General features: G+C 44.1%; 1 protein-coding gene across 1 annotated transcript in view; it reads left to right on the top strand.

Moving 5' to 3' along the window:
- The window catches only part of OC90 (otoconin 90), a 34,914-nt gene extending 22,469 nt beyond the window's left edge, over positions 1-12,445 (top strand). Inside the window, exons 10-14 of the mRNA XM_050801606.1 lie at positions 2,329-2,382; positions 4,005-4,130; positions 5,118-5,289; positions 7,966-8,072; positions 11,886-12,445. Coding sequence (XP_050657563.1) covers positions 2,329-2,382; positions 4,005-4,130; positions 5,118-5,289; positions 7,966-8,072; positions 11,886-12,181 — 755 coding nt within the window. The 3' untranslated portion in view covers positions 12,182-12,445. The remainder of the gene's footprint in view (positions 1-2,328; positions 2,383-4,004; positions 4,131-5,117; positions 5,290-7,965; positions 8,073-11,885) is intronic.
- The last annotated feature ends 5,871 nt before the right edge of the window (positions 12,446-18,316 follow it).

The raw sequence follows: 18,316 nt of genomic DNA on the forward strand, positions 1-18,316 counted from the left end.
AATATTTTAGGCTTTGTGAGCCATAGGGTCTCTGTCACAGTTGCTCAGCTCTGCTACTGTAGCACAAAAGCAGGCACAGACAAGCCCTAAATTAATGCAAGTGGCTGTGTTCCAATAAAACTTTATTTACAAACCAGACTGAGAGCTGGTCTATCATTCACTAATCCCTGAAAGGGGATGATTACACCTCTCCTTTAGAGTGGCATAAGGATTAAGTGAGAGCGAGCATGGGGAGACTCTAGATCAGTATCTTCTCCCAGATGTGGCTATAAAAAACAGCACACACTATCAAATCATAGGCTGGATACTGGACAGCTTGCTTAAAATACATAATCTCATTTAATGCTTACACATCCCTATGGAATGATAGCTACAACTTCCATTTTAAGGCAGGTGCTTGAGATTTAGAGATGAATTGTCTAAGACACAGAGCTGAGTGGCAAAGCTGTGATTAGAGACTTTTTCCTTCTAAACCCTCTCTTAAGCTGCCTTCCCACAGGGACCTGTTCCAAACCTCAGAGAAATAATGGCCCTTCACCCCTGAAGATGGCATTTGCCGGTCTTTGTGCCTAAACACAGGTCTGGCTCTAGTCTGGCCCCTTTCCTACCGAATTGAGACCTTGCTGAACACCATTGTGCAGCCATATGCCCTGATCAGATTACCCTAAGCCTCCTCGCTTCCATCCGTAGCCCCCAAATCTGTTTCCTCTCTTTGGCTTTGGCACCTAGCTGAACCGATCATTAAAGTTGGGTGATTTCTTTTCACAGTGGCTGCAGAGACCGAGACGGACAGACTGACCACTCTCTCAAAGACAAGTAAGCACAGGGGTATTTGGAAAAGGACAGCCTGGAATCCAGTGGAGAAATATTTCAAATATCTAAATATCTGTGCTCAGTCCTGTGACCACTTCTCAATGGAACCTGAAAGAAATATTATTATTCCCATTTTACAGAATACGTAGGAAACTGAGGCTCAGGAAGAATACACGTTGAGAGTCACTCAGCAAGTAACTTGCTGGGCTGTTCTCCAAGCCCAGACTTTAGGCTGTAAGACTGTTTCCTTTCCTTTATGCAATAGTGGCTCATAGAGAACACTGTCTTTCCTAAAAATATCTAGGCCAAAATTTCATCAGCAGAGTTAACCTAACTGTTGTGTAAAAAACCATGGATCCTTTATTAATAAGCACAAATAGCTGATAATTATTTACCAATTACTCAGAATGAATAGGTAAGTAAATGGGTTCTTTGGTTAACGAGCAGTGACCTTGTTGAGGGTCTCTGATGTGCCAGCATATCATTCCCAAGCCCCTTACAAACATCCTCTGAGTTAGTCTTCCATGGCCTATCCTCATTTTACAGACAAACAAGAAGCTCTGAGAAGTAGAGTCATTTGCCCAGGGTAGTTCAGCTTGGTAGTCCTTTCGTTCTGAGTCTATAGGTTTTGCTTTTGAATAGAACAATCTGTCCCAGTTTAGAATGGTCCAGAATCTCCCTCTTTCATGGGGCAATTGTGTCCATATCAGTCAACTTCAAAGCCTGGTTTTCATAGAACACTAGCATAGCCTTGATCTTTGAACACATTAAACTTAAGGTAGTTTTTGTCTTTCCAAGAACTTTTTAGTCACCATCTCTAACATTTTTTTGTGTGACACAGCCAGAAATGAAATAGTCTGCCTAGTGGTTAAGCATACCAACTTCAACCAGGCTGCCTGGGTTTGTAGCCACCTCCCAGCTCTGTGACCTTGGAAAAGGGACCCAATTTTTCTGTGTGTCTCTTTTCTCATCTCTGAATGAGGGTGAGCATAGAACCAACTCAAGGGGTTGTAGTAAGTTAATACAAGAAGCCCTTGCCACCATACCTAGCATGTACTAGGAGCTTAATAACTCAAGTAACAATAGCAACAAATTCAGTTTACAGAGAAAATGAGGCTCAGTGGTTTTCCTGGAGTCACATAGCAAAGAACGTCAACCACGCAATTCTGCTGTCTCTGTACTACAATGCTCCTCTGTTCCAAAATGTACTTTTCGGTTTTTCTCCAAATTCTAAAGAAGCTGTCATTCCCAAAGTATTTGCACAAACTCACTTGCTTCCAGCCTGACAAGCTGCGCCTGCATTTGCCAGCAACCCTGTGTCTGGGAGTTCCCTTTGGCTCAGCAGCAGCCCGGGTCGCACCAGCTCTCCTAGCAAATCTCATGGTGGGAGGTTGGCCAGGGGCAGAGTGAAGAGCACATGGCGGCCTGTGTGCAGTGGGTGGGAAGCGCCTCTGGAAACCCAGGTGGGACAGGCTGGGGTGGATGCTCATGCCATCTCTCTTCTTTGGGGAACAGAAGCAGGCCAAGATCAGGAAGGACTGGGAGCTGCTAGGGCTACGTCTCCTCCAGGTAAGCATCCAGGGCTCTGCCTGCCTATGTTCATGCCACATTTATGTCCTTTGTCCTTGACACATTCATGACATCAACTGAGTTCCAAATGAGATGCACTGTGACCTTGTTGGCATGGGAGGTGACAGGGCAAGAATCAGAGGCATTTATTCCCCAAATGGGGCAGCTGGCCCAGGCAGGATGATTAACACCAAATGCCCTGATCTAAAGAGAGTGAGGGGATCTGAAATTAGATTAGCACCAATAATCCAGAAAGTTCTTCCTCAGGAAGTGAGGGCTACTGGCTATTCAGACTCAGCACAGAGAAGACACTGGGCTCTGGCAGCTCATTTGGCTTGTAGAACGTTCTAGCTGGAGAGTCTTAATCCTGGATTAGATGTATGGTTATTTTCTCATTCACTGAGCAGTTCTGATAGCTACTACTGACTACTTCCTAATTGCTAGGCATTTAGCTACAAGGATTATTCAAACACCGAAAGAAGTATTATTAGTATAATTTTACGAATGGAGACATTAAGATTTAGAGAGGCGAAGTGATTTACCCAGGGTTGTACACCTAGTATGTAGCTAAGCTGAAACTCAAACTCAGATCTCTTTAACACTAACTCATGAACTCTTTCCACTGACTAGGTGAGTTTCCAACGTGGAGAACATGATAGAAAGAAACCAGATAACTTGCTTCTATTTGTGGGATTACGGAACTGGGCAGGGTGCTAAACCTAGGAGACTGAGGTTACAACAGGGCTTTAGTCTCACAGGAACTGGAGTTGAGTAGGAGGAAGCAGATGACCAGATGCATGAAGCAAACCAATATGGTGGATTTGGGGAAAGACTGCAATCCAGCGGGCACAAACATGCCAGACCTTACCCAGTACTCTGGAAACTGATCCTGGGTCAGCAGATTGGTGGGGCTGAGCCTGCTATTGTTCCCTTTCCCTGTGCTGGGAAGGCTGGAGATTTGGTCTGTCGACGGGAGACTTTGCTGCCTCCAGCTAAGAGGGCAGGTGAGACTGACACATCAGAGCATCAGAGCAAAGGGAGATCCAGAGAGAGTGCTAGGCAGGTGGTAAGAGATATGTTGGTGAGGAAGGTAGGGCCAGGTCACAGGCAAGCCTTGCAGACCACAGGAAGGACCTTGCACTAGAGTCTGCAAATAATGAGAAGCTGTTGCTGCACTTGAACGAGGAAATAAGGGCTTCCAGGAGTGGTTTTGCTTGCCCACCTTGTTGTGTACCATGAGTTGCCTTAATTTCTCCACCAGTTTCTTTACCTCTTCACTTGCTGTGAGCGCCATACTGCCCCTTCACTGGGCAGGCATGTGATATTAAACGTGACATAAACACAAGCCTGGGAGCCTCCGCAGTCCTCCTCCCTGGGATGTCATCCAGGTGGTCTAGCACAGGCTCCCGACAGTGTTAAGGTTACTGTAGAAAATTTGGACATTCTCATGTAGAATTCACGGATCCCTAAGAATCTGCCTGGATATCTGCAAACCCGGTTTGAGGAACACTGTCCTAACACTATGCTGTTCTATCTGTTTGCATTTGGTTTTCCTGTGTCCATCTGCAAATCTCTCCTTGAGCCACTTTTTCAATCCGAACCATGAAGTTTTTCATTTTCAGGATCTGCAGAGATAGTTGCAACAAGGGTTACAGCTAAAGTTGTAACCCTTGTCCCCGCTGGCATTAAATCTCTGGGGCTGGCAGTGTCATCTGTTGAAAATGGCCCTGAGGAGACAACTGAAAAAGGTGAGCAGAAGCAGTGCCTGTCCTCTCCACTGCTGGGATCTTTTGGTTAGGCTATGAAGAATCACTGGAGGCCACCTTTTCACACTGTGACCTTCTCATGGGCATGTGACTAGAAGACATAACCCCCCTGACTGGATAAGCACCTTGAGGTTCAGAGGAGATGTAAGCTGCCTGTAGCCACTCAGTCACTGGGAGGCTGAGCCTGGGGGAGGAGCCACAGTCTTCTGAGCCCCTGACCTCGAGCTGCCACCACTCTTACTGGCCCAGAGGGAAAGAGTTTCACGCCGTCCACACCGTGCTTTATTGGAAAGAATTAAGCACTTGGGTTTTGATCATTTTCCTCCTTTGTCTCTCCTCCCTCTGATGCCTTGAAAAAGCCTCTGCACCTGCAAGGAGGCCACAGCCTGTTGGGCCCACAGAGGAGGGGCTTTGTTAGTATCTGAGTATGGCTTCCATGGTGTCCAATGCAGAGCTATGGAGAAAGCTGCATTTGAGATTTGTGGACAGAGGAGGAAGGATAGAAGGAGGAGAAATAGAGACAGAGAAAGAGAGAGGAATGGGGAGACGGAGAGGCAGAGGAGAGAAAGGCAAGCCCAACCAGGTGTGCCAACCTGATGCCACCAGAGAGCATAAGATTTCAGCTGGGATGCTCCCAGGATGCCAGGTCTACTCCGTAATAAGACGTGGCCCCAAAGAGCATCTTGGGTCCTGAGAAGTCTCTATCCCTTAGGGGGATTTAATAAGGAGTCTCATAGAGCATTAGAAGCCTAGAGAGAAAAGACTTGGTCTCTGAAAGACAATGCATCCCAAGCAGGGGATGAGCCATAACAGCTTTCCCAGAAGAATGGTGAGCCAAGGAGTAGGACATGGGTTTCCTTCGCAAGAACCTAGAGTTGTCCACATACAAACCGGAAGCTCACATGGCCTTCCTCTTGCGACGGCTGCCCCAACAGTCCTTGCTCTCCGGACAATTCCTGTTCCTTTCAGCCTGTGACAGATTCACCTTCCTGCACCTGGGAAGTGGGGACAACATGCAGGTGATGCCACAGCTTGGAGAGATGCTCTTTTGTCTGACCTCCCGGTGCCCAGAGGAATTTGAGTCTTATGGCTGTTACTGTGGACAAGAAGGAAGAGGCGAGCCAAGGGATGACCTGGACAGGTATGGAGAGCCAGCGGTGACAGCTCTAGTGTAGCAGTGCTGATGCTGTCTGCACCAGGGAGTGGTGACAGCTCTCCTGGACACCAGGCTGCACCTGGGGCCTCACTAAAAGCTTGGTGCACACAGTAGCTCACTCAGGAGCCTCTTGAGCATTTTAGGCCCATTTTCCTGGTGAGCAGCTGAGGCTCAGGGACTGACTTGTTTGAGGTCGTTCACCTTGGAAAAGGCAGAGCCAGAAAGATCCACATCTTTTGATCTGGGGGCCTAGAGCCCTTTCAGTACTTTGACAAATACTGCCCAGCTACCCCAAGAGGGCCAATCTACAAATACCCTTCAAATGACCCCAAGTCCACCTATTTAGCAATAACCAACATGTAGAATTAAGGTCTCCACTTGGTTTTCCCTGCAGAAGGCCACATTAAAATCAGTCTTTTAAGTATAACTTCTCTCAACACCTTTTAATTTTCACATCTACCACTTGAAAGAATTTTCATTGACCTCGTGCACTCATTAATGTATTCATTCATTTAAATGTGCATTCAAGCCATGCCGCTTGAGCTTTTGCTCTGTGCCAGCCACTATGTTAGGTGGCAAAGATACAACGATGATTCCGCCCTCACAAAGCAAAATAAAACAAACTACTTTTGCCCAGTAGAAGCTTATTTGGTGAAAGAGATGGACAATTAAACAATAGTACTACCCAGTATAATAAATACAGTAGGGTAAACAGAGGAAACCACGGAGGACTCAACCTGAGTTTGAGGAATTTTCTCAAAGTAGCGTTGATCAAGTTTAAAGACTGCACATGGGGACGGCCCCAGTCCACAGCCAATGGAGAGACCTGCATTCAAAAGACACATGTCCTCCTTGGGTGGTGTGGTTGCAAAGCAAAATCAGTAACTATCGATGAATTTTAGACACACAAAAAGACAAGGCTTGTCATAGCTAACACAAAGGACACAGTAATGGCAGGAATATGGAGCATGTCCGCTGCAGGTTGGATGTGTGGGTGGCTGTATTTTTTACCCATTCACTTTCTTTCCCCTGCCTCTACCTCTCAGCTATCCTGGCTTCATTATCCTCCTCTGAGGTTTTCAGCGAAGGAAATCCAGGCTCTGCTGCACAGGCAACCTTCAAAACCTACCTCCCACCAGAGAACCCGAAAGAAGTTTTTACTCTAGTGAAGGTTATGTCACACTGTGGAGTCAGAAGCATGTTTACATTCTGAGGTTCAACCATATGCCTGCTGCTCTCTGTGACAGAGGGCAATTTAAATAGTGTCAAGGTTTTTTAGTACATAGCTCTCAATGAGACGAGGCAACAGATAGAAACGTAGCCAGTAGCAGTCTCTGCATTCTGTTGAACCCCTTGGGAAAAAGTGGGGATGATTTTAAAGATGTTTCCTGATGACTGACCATATTTCAAAAAAATACTAAATTTGACCAGTTGGACAGGGAAGTTATGATATGGCTACTTCACATCTGTAGAAAGAAATTGAAAAACTCAAGGTCAACAGGAGAAAACCCTTGACTAAGGAAAAGTTAGTCAAACTAATATAATTTTTTAAAGAATGTATTTTCAAGACCACGTATACTGTACATTATGGACAGTTTCAGTGATTTTATGAGTATTTTGATTTATATATGATTTCTGATTCACTGACTGACTTTAGAGTTTAACTATTATATCAAGTATCCACCCCCACCCATCCCTGCCAAATACACACACAAGATTGTGTGGCTCTTTTGTGCTAATAGCTGAAGGAGGCAGACGCTGACCTCCAGCCAGTGGTCTTGTGAGCATACGAGGGGGATTGTTCCTCTGATTGCTGGCAATGTGGAAAAGTTAATAAGCAGATAACTGGTTGAGAAGAGGTGCAATAAAAAAGCCACAAGAGTCTATGACTTATCCCTGCTGGAGCTGTGGCCTCCCGGACAGAGTGAGAGTTATTAAAAGAAACGGAAGAGTTGAAAAGGGAGTAATTGGGGAGCAACTGTATCTCCCTATTGGCTGAAGTCATCACAAGTTTCTTAAGGATGTCCACCTGGCAAGGCAGGGACACTGGATATTGTGAGGCCGTGTCAGCCAAGATGGGCGGATATAAAAAGCAAGACAGTGATTCCTTTTCATGTATTTACGAGGTCCTGATCTATGCTGGACACTTTTCTAGATGCAATTCTTTATTTACGCTCAGGATGGTTACTAGGTTCTTTTTTAAGGCTAGGGACAAATGACAGTGCAGTGTGGATGTGATTAACTCTTCCATGTCAAAGACTGGAGGGAGTAAGGTTACTGCTAGCCCATATGGTACCTTTGCATAAATTTAACCTTCCTTAAGACTCTATTTCCATCTGTTAGAAAATCGTTTAAATAAATATGTAAATAACCTATCTTTGCCATGAACAGTTATAATAAAAATCAAAAATAATGTTTTTTAATAATAAGATGCATACAGTATGATTGATGCTGCCTTAGATGTGGCCTTGTGCAGTATACAACCCTAATAACCATACACGATGGCCCTTGGTGTGTATATGAGTCAGCCCTGTGTGCCCTGGAAAGGAGGCACTGGCTTCCCTCACTACTATAGGGCATGTGGGAGAAGCAGGCTATGCTTGAGGGGGTTCCTAGGGAAGCTGGGAGTTCTGAGAAGTAAACGGTTTTCCTTGGTCTTAGGTGCTGCTTGTCCCATCACTGCTGCCTAGAGCAAGTGAGAAGGCTGGGCTGTCTGCTTGAGAGGCTTCCTCGGTCACCGGTGGTGTGTGTGGATCATACGCCCAAGTGTAAGTGCTGTTGGTTGCACAGTGAGTTATTATTTCATTCAGGTCAGCATCGTGACTGTAGCTCAGACTTGTGGATGCTTTCCCAAGCACGTCTTCATCTGTACTGTGATTTAATACTCTTCTTTTCTTTTCTTTTCTTTTTTTTGAGATGGAGCTTCACTCGGCCATCAGGCTGGAGTACAGTGGTACAATCTTGGCTCACTGTAACCTCTGGTTCCCTGATTCAAGCGATTCTCCTCCCTCAGTCTCCTGAGTAGCTGGAATTACAGGCATGTGCCACCATGCCCAGTTAATTTTTGTATTTTTAGTAGAGACGGGGTTTCACTATGTTGGCCAGGATGGTCTCTGTCTCCTGACCTCGTGATCCGCCCGCCTTGGCCTCCCAAAATGCCATGATTACAGGTATGAGCCACCGCGCCTGGCCAATACTCTTCTTAATGTTGAGGCGCGTATTATCACACGACTTCCACTGATGGGGAGATTCACTGTCAAGGGGGTGAGCTGCCTAAGTCACAGAGCCGGTGACGAGCAGACTGGGACTAACATAAAGAGCCCAAGCTTATTGATTCTCAGCTCCTGATGTGTATTAACAGAATTAATCCTCAAAACAGTATCATGAGGAAGCACTATTATTCTTCCCATATAGCAGATAAGGCAACTGAGGCCCAAGATCACACAGATAGAAATAAGTGGGAGAATTGGGATTTGAATTGTAAAACCATATCACTTCAGAACTAAAGCTGATTCTTCACCACACTAGAGAGTTTCTAAGTATTTTTTCTTTTTCTAAGAAGCAGCATCCTTTTCCCAAGGGAGATCTGAGGAATACTATTTTAAAAAGGGGGACAGGCCCTGGCTGAAGAGCGAGGCGTGCCTGCAGCTCCACTCCTCCCTATAGTGGAAACCAGAAGCTCCTCTGTATCCCTTCAGGGCCTCAGGTGGGGAGCACTCTGAAAACTGCAATCTCCATGAGCAGGCCCCTGAAAGCGAATGGAGACCTGCTGTAGACTTGACTTTATCTGCATTCTCCAGCTCCATTTCCTCATTCATATCAGTGGATGCATTTCCCTTACGCTTTGCAGTTTAAAAGGAAACACTTGCCCTAGAATTTCACAGGGGCCCTATAAGAGTTTGTTCTCATTTTCGTTTTCGTCTGGGGAAGTCCCCTGGCTGGACCGTCCATCCCTTCTTCTTCCTCTACACAACCTCAGCACAGTGCGTGGACTGCCATATTATCTTGCCTTGTACGATCAGGTATGTCTGTCACATCCTGGAGCTTTGTGTTTACATATCACTCTCTCATTCATTCACTCATTCATTTGTTCATTCTATTATCCGCTTAACCAACAAACCTTCACCAGGAATCAGGCAACCAACGAACTTTCATGATCCTTGCCTCAAATTGCTCACAGCTTGGAGGGAAGAGATGTAGGGAAGCAACTATTCTAATCCCATGTAGTATATGTGCTAACAGGTAGCACAGGGACCCTGGGAATGAGGGTAAAGGCATTTGAGTCTACAGTATGGCAGTGAGAACAGGATAATTTGGGAAAATTCAGGAGAGGTGTGAGGTAAGATTTACTACATTCTCAGATGGCCATACTGGGCACGGATATTCCAAGCAAAGGGAAAAGGGGAAAATGGTGGTGTTTGGGGAATGCTGGGCAGCGTAGGGACAACTGAGCTGTGGTTCTGTATTACTGGAACAGAAAGTGGAAGTGGCAGGCCCGGTTGGAGAGACAGACAGGTGCCAGATCATGAGCCCAAGAAACCTATGTGCAAGATTGAAGCATTTCCATTTTTTCCTATAGGGGATGGGAGCCAGGGGAGGATTTAGAGCCCATGAGTTGTCACATGATGCAATCATGCCAGGAGGTCTCAGCTGCTGGGCTGAAGGCTTATTCTCTATTCCTCCAGTATCACAGAATCCAGGAACACTGCATTTGGAGATTGAACTGATTCAGAGCTTCAGTAAACCAGTTCTGACTCTCTGTGAGATTTAAGCATAGCCTGCTGTACCAGGTGCCAGGTATTAGTTGATGAGAAATGAGGGCATCTCAAATCCTGGCCTGTGCTGTCATAAGACAAACACAGGGAGGAAGGCAGAGTGGTTCTGGGGAACAGGACCTCTGCATATCTCCACTGTGCTCTCACACTTGGTACATTTGCCTGCTCTTCTTGTCACTTCCTGCTGCTGAGATGCAACTGGCATGTCTGGGGCTGATGTGGAGACCAATTTAGGAGGCTTGGAAGGTCTGTGTGGTATGTGATAGGAAAAAATCTGGTTGATGAACATTTCAAAGTAGGATTAGATGCAAAAAAGAAAAATCCCTTAGCTTCATTGGAAGCCACAGATAACAAGGATAATATTTGTAGAAAGCTTATGTATGTCTAGCACCTTCAAAGATATTATTTCATTTGAGTCACACCACTCCCACTGCATGCAACTCATACATTGAAAAAAATAGGGTTGGTTTGCCAGATCTAGCAAATAAAAATACATGATGCCCAGTTAAATTTGAATTTCAGATAAGCAATGAACATTTTTTTTGTATGAGTATGTCCTAAATGTACATACATTCAAACATATTAATTTAAATTCAAATTTAACTGATCATCTGTATTTTATCTGGCAATATGAATGATGAATAGGGAAATTCTGGCCCAGAGAAGGAAGAAATAACCATCAAATGTAACACATATTTCCTGAGCACTAACTTGGGAAATATTTGTCAAGGTTTGATGTAGTGCTTGGACTCTCCTCTGTCAGCAAGGTTCTCTGTCCAGCATTGTTACCGGCAGCAAGTCCAGGCAGGCTCTGCAGTCCTTGATCCTTCTCTTCTTGGGAGAAAGAATTCAGCCAAGAGACAGAAGTACATCTAAGGCAGAAACAAGAGTTTACTGAAGCAAAGTAAAGTACACTTGGAAGGGGCCAAGCAGGCAACTCGAAAGATTTGAGTGTCCTGCCTGATAGTTGGCTCAGGGCTCTTATAGATTTGCTATTTCCTGTCTTTTTCCCTCATCTCTTCCTCTCGTCCCTCCCCCTGGGCAGGCTGTTGGCTAATCACTGCATGCACAATGACTTGCCAGTATCTAGGAAGGGCCACAGGCACCCTTTGCTGGCTGAAGTTATGTGCATACTCTCTTAGGGCAATTTCCCCTTACTAGTCTAGCACCCTCAGAAGAAGGCCACTGCGCATGTCTGGACATGTCCCCAGAAGAAGGTCGAACTCGCCATTTTCAGTTTTTATTGGGAAGTTACCCACAAGCTCAAGATGTCTTCTTTTGTTAGGAAATTTTCTCCTCCCTGTTGTCAGCTGCCTTACAATTGCCTGACAGTCACCTGACAGTTGCCTGATCTTCTTTGGGGCCCTATCCTGCCCTGCTCATATCTACCTATCTACCTACTCTAACACCAGGGTAAAAAATGGAGACATAAACTGACAATGACTGTACAATGTGATTAACACATAACCTGCAGTGATAGACAAAAACATGAAGTGGGATTCCATGGGAACCCGCAGGAAAGACACTTCCCTTAGCCTGGTGGCTCAGGGAGACTTTCTGGAGGAGGAGAAGCCAGCCTAGTCTTGACAGGCACCAGTTGAGAGCATTGAGAGCATTCCTGGCAGAGGGATCATTCCCTGCAGGAGGAGAAAGTTGGAAAACTGCCAGCCATATACGGCGCACACCCTGAGGGCATGTGGAAGATGGGGAGGAAGGAGAAGGGCTGAGGGGTGGCCAGGGCTGTGGGGGGCTCCCAGTGCCATCCTCAGAGGTCTCACGTCTCCTACTCTGCTCTTTCCTTCTAAGGTGTGGGCCAAAGCCTGTGTGAGAAGTTGCTCTGTGCCTGTGACCAGACGGCAGCTGAGTGCATGGCCTCTGCCTCCTTTAACCAAAGTCTCAAGTCCCCAAGCAGACTCGGGTGCCCTGGGCAACCAGAGACCTGTCAAGACAGCCTGCACCATGTGCCTGCAGCCCCCACCCTGGGCTCCAGCTCTGAGGAGGACAGCCAGGAGGACCCTCCCCAGGAGGACCTTGGCAGAGCCAAGAGGTTTCTGCAGAAGTCACTGGGTCCGTTGGGGACCAGGCCCCTCCATGGAAGATAGATGCCCAGAGAAAATGGTGAACACCCTCAGTAGCGCAGCTCCTGCTCCAACTTCAGCTCTTTAGCTCTCAGCCTCCTCTGTCCCTTGGAGCCTTCTTCCCTTCCTTTAACCCAGAGGCCAGGAGGGAACAGAGGCCGTGAGCTCTGCCCATGCACCATCAGCTGTTGTCATCTCACAAGCCAATGTGCATTTGGAGAAGGCAGACCACGGTACCTCTATACTCCTTTAGTGCACTGTGGAAGCTCAATAAATACTCCAATCAACGTGCTCTGATAGTTTTGCTTTTAAGACATGTTTAGATACTGTCTCATGAGTAGATTATAAAAGTGGAGATAGAGACAATGAAGGAAAAAATATCTCAACTCCATAATCACAGAAAGCTACTTCTCCTTTTCTTAAAAAACCTACATCTATATGAGCATATTGTATCAATCTTATGAGATTACCACCAATAATCCATGAATGCTGAGGACTGAGATGGCAGCTTTTCTGGTGTGTGCCCTAAAAAATACACTTGGCACCCTAAGATGGTGGCCCTGTGTCACAGCCACCACCATGAGAAATTGCTGATCACCCTGTCCTGGGTCCTAGGCTTAATTTTTTTTTTTTTTTTTTTTTTTGAGACAGAGTCTTGCTCTGTTGCCCAGGCTGGACTGCAGTGGCATGATCTCAGCTCACTGCAAGCTCCACCTCCCGGGTTCATGCCATTCTCCTGCCTCAGCCTCCTGAGTAGCTGGGACTACAGGCATCTGCCACCATGCCCGGCAAATTTTTTGTGTTTTTAGTAGAGACGGGGTTTCAATACGGTTTATCTCAGTGGTTGGAAGTTCCAGGGATGCAGGTGCCCACTCTGATACAGGCGGTTTAATATTATGGTGATTAAAAAAATACTTAAATGCCATTCATCCATTCATCCATCCATCTATCCACTCACCCACCCAATAGTTATTGAGCTTTTATGGTGTACCTGGCAAAAGGCAATGTTCTACCAGAACTGCCCTTAATATTCTATGGGGACACAAACTCTTTGGTTCCTATCATATCTTTGGTTCTCAACCCCCATGCATCAGATATCCTGTAGTGAGAGGATATTTCATTTTCTCCCTCTCCTCAGACAGGAAAGCAGAACTTCTAAAGAGCTCAGTGTTTGCTGACTTTCATGGCATGAAAATATCCCAAGGTTGGCAACACCTTAAGTAATCAAAAGGTCATGGTGCCAAACCAACAGTTGAAACCCTTCCCTACCTTCTAGGGAAACCATGTGATAATCATTTTTTTTGACGAATACAACACACTGGAATCTTTTCAACAACATGATCTTAACTAACAGCCTAAGGTTGGGTTGTCCCAGAAGTAGACCCTTAGACAAGGACTTAAGGGCACGTAGTTTATTTGGAAACTGAAGAAAACACTGTGAGGAGAGTGAAGAAATAAGAAAGGAAAGAAAAGGCAGCCAATGAATGTGGTTTATCAAGCCAAATACCACTGTGGAGGCCTAGACCACTTCCCACTAGAAGTGCCATCCAAGACTTTGGGAGCAAGGGTAGGATGCACATTTCAAAGTCATCTCATCCAAGGGAAAAAAGTGGAATACCCACACACATGCACAAAAACACACACGTGCACGCACGCGCGCACACACACACACACACACACACACACAGAGAAAGAGAGAGACAGACAAACAGAGACAGTGAGAGAGAGGGATGGAGGGAGACAAACTTCCATCAGTCATTGCTCCTGAGGAGGGTGATATTTCCTTCTGGCCTGCTGCACAGTTGGGGACAAAATGGGCTCTGGTGGCCAGAGAAGTCTTTAGGCAAAGAAATGCAGATGTCAGCAGCTGACAATCAGCCAGCATGCACTAAAATGGCAAGGATGGAGGCATGCCCCCATGGCATTTGCTGCAAGTAATAAATTGCTTGTTGGCTGGCTCCTTCTTCCCTCCCTTTAATCCAGGAGGAATTGACTAAAGGTCCACTCACCATGGCTGTCACTGTGTTAGGTCACCCACAGTATAATGACCATCTGCCTTCTCCACATCTTCACTAGAGGCAGCTGAATGTGACTGGAGGAAAAAAAACGAAACTGAGCTGACCCATTTCACTTCAAGTTTACAACCATGAAACCTCAAATGGATGCTCAGACTTTTCCTAATTCGTTGACTCTTCTGCTCTACAGGACAACTATTTGGTATCTTCTCTTCTGCCCTCAAATTCCCCTTGCCTCCCCCTCACTCTCAATTGAGGACTCAAGAACTTTGAAGAATTTGAAATTTTACCTTACTTACAACCTTACAAGGTTGTGTTTCATGGATGCTGGCCAAAGACCTGAGATGCTTGGGTCAGAGACAAAGGACTTTATTACTTACAGCAAAGACAGTAGCCTGAGTGCCAGCATATGTTGCTTTCCTGAAACCTGAAGCAGTGCAGAGAGGGCCAGGGGACACCTACACATGCAGTGGTTTTAATTACACAGGAGAATTCTGAATTTAGGGAACCTGGATGTTTTATAATGGGCTTTAAGACTGCCTGTCTTATATCCCAGAAGGAGACATTATCTTTAAAATACAGGAAAATAAGTATGTCTGCCTGTGGAGTCAAAGGGAAACATCATCCCTGTCTTCCCAGTCTGTTTGCTATACTGCATCCTTGAAAAGTTAGTCCAGAATAAAGGTAGTTTATGTCTCAGCTCACAAGACATGCAGAAATGCAGGAGACACATGGAGAATTGTTTAGTACGATTCTCATCTAATACTCAGTACAGTATTAGATCTCATCTAATATTCTTCTAATTAGATCTCATCTAATACTCTATTGAGATAATTGAAGCTTTCCAATGGGAATACTTTCATCTTCCTGCCATCAAAACTACAAAATTCCCCACATAGTCTTTATCTTCCTTCTTGTTACAATGAAGTAAGTGTTCCTTGTCCTTATTGAAGGTCAAATTCTCCACCTATCATCTAGTACAATGCCCTCTTACCTTCTCTAGGGTTTGATTCCTGCAAATATCTCCTCTTTGTTCTATATCAATTTCTCTCCCTCTTCTGTATCACTCTAATCTGCGTGCAAACACAGCCTAAAGTCTCCCATCTATAAAAATCCCTCCCTTGACTCTACATTCTGCTCCAGATATCACTCCCCATTTATTTATTTGTTCTTATAAGACAACTTCTCAAAAAATGGTTACATTCCCTGTCATCTTTTCAATCAGGCACATAACATCATTCAACATAAACTGTTCCAGTCAAAGTCACAGATGACCTCCATATTGCTGCTTGGACCACTGGACACCTTTTAATCTTCCAGTATAATTCCACACTGACCACTCCTTCTTTCTTCAACATTTTTCTCTTATTAGCAATGACTATACATTCTACTAGTTTTCATTCTACCTTTTTGGTTACTTTCCCTCAGTCTTCTTTGCTTATTCCTCCTTCTTTAGCAATCGCTCTAAATGTTAGTGTACTTTAGTGCTCAGTCCTAGGCATTATAAAAGAAAAATTTTGCACTAGACACTTGTTAAAAATGGCAAGGCAGATTTTATTCAGTACTACTGCGGTAGAGGAGAGACCTCTGTGCAACTTGAGCTCAACTCTGCCAAAACAAAAGGTGAGAGGCCTTTTTCTCAGGTATACAATACAATATTGTAAATTATTGTCCCCATGCTGTACATTAGATCTCTAGAACTTATGTTGCACAATTGAAACTTTGTATCCTTTGACCAACATCACACCATTCTTTCCTCCCTTAAGTCCCTCTTCTCTGCTTCTACAGGTTTGAGAATTTTAGATTTTACATATAAGTGAGATTATGCAGAATTTTTCTGTGTCTGGCTTAATTTACTCAGCATAATGACTTCTAGCTCCATCCACGCTGTCACAAATGGCAGGATTTTCTTTTTGTGGGTGTAGCTGAATATTTCATTGTGCACATATACACCACATTTTCTTTAATCATTAATCTGTCAAAAAATATTTAGGTTGTTTCCATATGTTGACTATTGTGAATAATGCTGCAATGAATACAGGAGTGCAGATACCTCTTTGAAGCCTATTTTTAATGCCTTTGGATATCTCTATCTATCTATCTATCTATCTATCTATCTATCTATCTATCTATCTATCTATCTATCATCTATCTATCTCTCATCTATCTTTCTATAGAGAGAGAGGAGTGGGATTGCTGGATCATATAGCAGTTCTATTTTTAATATTTTGAGGAATCCCTGTACTGTTTTCCATAATGGCTGTGCCAACTTAAATTCCCACCGAAAGTATAAAAGAATTCACTTTTTTACACATCATCACCAACACTTTTTTGTATATTTGATACTAACCACCATAACAGATTTGAGGTGATATGTCATTGTGGTTTTGATTTGCATTTCCCTGATGATTACAAATGTTGCACACTGTTTTATATGCTTTGTTAGCCATATGAATGTCTTCTTTTGAGAACTATTTAGGTCCTTAGCCCATTTTTAAACTAGATTATTTGTATTTTTGGTATTGAGTTATGTGAATTCCTTATATATGTTGGATACAAACCAAAATGCCTAAGAATGTATTTTTTCTCACATTTTGTAGGTTGTCTTTTTACTCTGTTGTTTACTTTGGTACGCAGAAGCTTTTTCATTTGACATAGTCCACTTGACTGTTTTTGCTTTTGCTGCCTTTGTTTTTTGGGTCATCTCCAAAAAAATTATTGCCGAGACCAATGTCAAGAAGGTTTTTCATGTTTTTTCTTCTAGGATAGTGTCAAGTTTTGTGTCTAAATCTTTAACTCATTTTGGGTTGATTTTTGTGTATGGTGTGAGATGTGGCTCTAATTTCTTTATTTTTTCAACATGTATATCCAGTTTTCCAAACACCATTTGTTGAAGAGGCTGTCCTTTCCCCATTGCGTGTTCTTAGTACTCTTGTAAAAGATCAGCTAACCGTTAGTTTGTGCATTTATTTCTGGGCTTTCTATTCTGTTCCATTGGTTTGTGTCTGTTTTTATGCCAACACCATACTTGCTTATTATAGCTTTGTAATGTACTTTGTAACCAGGAAGTGTGATGCCTCCAACTTTGTTCTTCTCAAGATTGCTTTGGCTATCCAGGATCTTCTGTGCTTCCGTATGAATTTTAGGATTGTTTTTTCTATTTCTGTAAAAAACAAAATGCCATAAGGATTTGCATAGGGATTGCATTGAATCTGTAGATCACTTTGTGTATTATGGACATCTTAATAATATTAATTATTTCAATTCTTGAAGAATGTTTCTCCATTTATTTGATTCTTTTTTAGTTTCCTTCATCAGTGTCTCATAATTTTTATTAAATAGGTCTTTTACACCTCTGGTTAATTCCTAAGTATTTTATTTTCTGTTACAGATGTAAATCTGATTATTTTCTTAATTTCCCCTTAGCATAGTTTGTTGGCTGCGGTGTGCTAAAGGAAACGTACTGAAGGATGTAAGGGGGACTGGTCTATGTGATTAGCCATCTGTGTTTGTTAATTGGTGGTTATCTGAAGGCAGAACAAATTTCTCATGTGTTAAGGACAGGAGGCAGTTTTGCAAATGAGAGCAAGGTGGGAGATAGCTCTTTTGTAAACTGGAGCACTGTTGAGGGAGATAGCTCTGCTGTCTCAGTTCCTGAGGCTACCCACCCTCAGGAATTGGGACAGGAGAGCTATCTCCCTCAACATTGGCCTATCAAAGAGATGGTTCCTAGGTCTGTGAGGAGACATTTCTGAGTGGTAGAAGATTTATATCTCAAAGGATCAGGGAAAATAATTCCATTTCACTGGAAGGAAGAGTAAATTATTTTGTCAGCATCGAACTTTCCCAGACAAGGACTTAAGTGGGGCTGAGGTCCTTATCCTAAGGGTGTGGCCTTGAGCTGTTAGGAGCTATACTGGTGTTTGCTCAAGACTCCTAGTGTGGGGAGTGGACAAAATTGTTTGTGGTGAGAGTGGAAGTTCTCAAAGGCCTAGTCTGAGGCCTACTTGAGAAGAGGGCTCAGAGGAGCCTGACTTGATCTCCTTGATCAAGGAGAGAGTCTTTGTCAGTATTCTCTTCTCTCTTCATGCAATCTACTGATGATTTCCATATTTATGGCTCAAATGCTGACCTTTTCCATGAC

Source organism: Macaca thibetana, chromosome 8 (assembly GCF_024542745.1).
Source record: "Macaca thibetana thibetana isolate TM-01 chromosome 8, ASM2454274v1, whole genome shotgun sequence".
Lineage (NCBI taxonomy): Eukaryota > Metazoa > Chordata > Mammalia > Primates > Cercopithecidae > Macaca > Macaca thibetana.